Source organism: Augochlora pura, unplaced genomic scaffold, assembly GCF_028453695.1.
Source record: "Augochlora pura isolate Apur16 unplaced genomic scaffold, APUR_v2.2.1 APUR_unplaced_4201, whole genome shotgun sequence".
NCBI lineage: Eukaryota > Metazoa > Arthropoda > Insecta > Hymenoptera > Halictidae > Augochlora > Augochlora pura.
This window is the reverse complement of record NW_027584536.1, coordinates 1-1,993: the sequence shown is the minus strand read 5'-3', so window position 1 is coordinate 1,993 and position 1,993 is coordinate 1. Positions and strand designations below refer to the sequence as shown.

Here is a 1,993-nt window from a genome sequence, read left to right as displayed (position 1 = left end):
CTCGGCGGTCTGGATTCGGTTCCGACGGGATCGTCGAGGATGCTTTCGACACAGTTCGAAAATTTCTGTCTAATCGTTTGCAGCTTCTCCGCGTTCGAAACTCGTTGCGAACGCTTATTGCCCGGCTCTACTCGTTCACCTCTCGCTAAAAGAACGGATCGAGTTGCAGTTCGCGTTTCGTAACTCTCTCTCTCTCTCGCTCTATACTCCCTGCACGAATGTTTTAGCCAACAAGAAATCGAGCATCGACAGTTCGATTACCAGCGAAAACATTGTCATTGTCGGTGATCCACCGTTTCGACCAGTTGGCGGGGCCACGCCAAAACCAATACCTCGTCGCTTCGTTTTTACAAAATTACCACGGTGTGGGTACAGCTTTACCTTCGTCGCAAATATTGTAGAACTCGTCGATCTTTAATTCAATTTCTGTAATTCAATTTCTATTTTAGAGACTCGGAATTTCTCGTTGAGTCTAAGGGCAAAGGGCTGTGTCAAAAGGCTACATTATGCTATCACCAAAGACGAAACGAAAGTGGTTTCCTTTTTTATTTAACCCTTAGCACTCGGCGCCATCATGGATGTTACCTAGCAGCGCTTATAAACAATTTTATTATTATATAGTATACGATATATATGTATATATGTATATATGTATATGTATATATAATATTGTTATAATAATATTCGATTTATATGAATTTGTAAACAACGAGAAATAGTTGCAAATCGTTAATAAACCGTTAATACTGGAAAAGTTTTCATAGCCAAACAATATGATCCCGTTCGGAAACTGGGAAAAATCTATGTTAAAAATAGTCTTTGTATCGTGTTGATTGAATGACGAAAATGTAGATTTATTTTTATATAGAATCCAAGATCTTCCGACACTGAAGAAGGATCCGAGTCAGCATCACTGCCGGGAGAATCGTGTTCGATCGTTGACGTTCCCTTATTCTCGTGAATCTGTTTCTCATCTGCCGGCAAAATTTACAGAATAATTAATCCAATCGAGAAAAATCCGAATTGCCCCCGGTTTCGACAAAAACCTGACATAACCTAACAAAAACTCACTTAGTTGGATTGCAGTTCAAAGCACGCGTGTCCGGATGTAAAATAATCGCCACATTTATTGGTTGCAGAGCACGATCCACTTCTTGTTGTTTATCTTCCGCAGTTTCTTTTTGCCCGGTGTCATCGCATTATCTGCCGCGGTCGGTTCCGCGAATTCGGATAAATCAGAAGCAGGTTTTGGCTCGGTAGACGTCGCGTTGGCAACCTTCGGCTCGGAAGGGGATGGAATTTCTGAAGCAGCACGAGTTGGTTCGGTCGACGCGCTCTCGAGGACAGATCTCTTAACAGGTTTATTTGTTTCGGCTGATCTCTCGTTACGGAGACAGGCCGCGGAACTGGGAAGATCCGCGCGAGTGTCCAAAGGATCGAGAGAACAGTCCTCCGGTAAAATTTGATCCACTCGAGATGGAGAGGAATCGATCGTGCTACTGCTCTTACCATTGGAGAACGCGCGACATTGTCTCGCCATGTGGCCCTCCTTTTTGCATAGAAAACAAATCAGCTTGCCGGAGGACACAAAGATCCAGTACTTGGTGTTTTCAAAATTCACTCGCAGGTATTCGGGCAACTTAGTTTCGTCGTCCGGATGAATGTACACCTGTCGCCTGAAGCTGAGTATCTGAGAGAAGCCGGATTCGACGAATCCAGCCCTGACAAAGGAGATCGACGACAGCAATCTGACTCCCACTTTCTTCAACGCAGATTCCAACACCGCGTGTGGAATAACCGGACATACGTTCGAGAGGATTACGCGTTTGGCTTTCGTCGTCAGAGGCCTGACGGGCAGAGTACGTCCTCGGACCTCTACGCTCAGCTTCTCCGTCACGATTTTCTCCACGATCGATTTCGACGACAAATAAACGCAGATTCTGTTGTTGGCGATCCTGGATGCGAACCTGATGTTGCCGGGATTGACAATTTT

General features: G+C 44.8%; 1 protein-coding gene across 1 annotated transcript; it reads right to left on the bottom strand.

Annotated features, from left to right (window-relative positions):
* Positions 1 to 871: 871 nt before the first annotated feature.
* LOC144477830 (uncharacterized) lies at positions 872 to 1,990 on the bottom strand (the record flags this gene model as incomplete). Its single annotated transcript, XM_078195569.1, has 2 exons — positions 872 to 974; positions 1,072 to 1,990. A coding segment is annotated over one exon (864 nt), but the record flags the coding sequence as incomplete, so codon positions are not given.
* Positions 1,991 to 1,993: the final 3 nt, after the last annotated feature.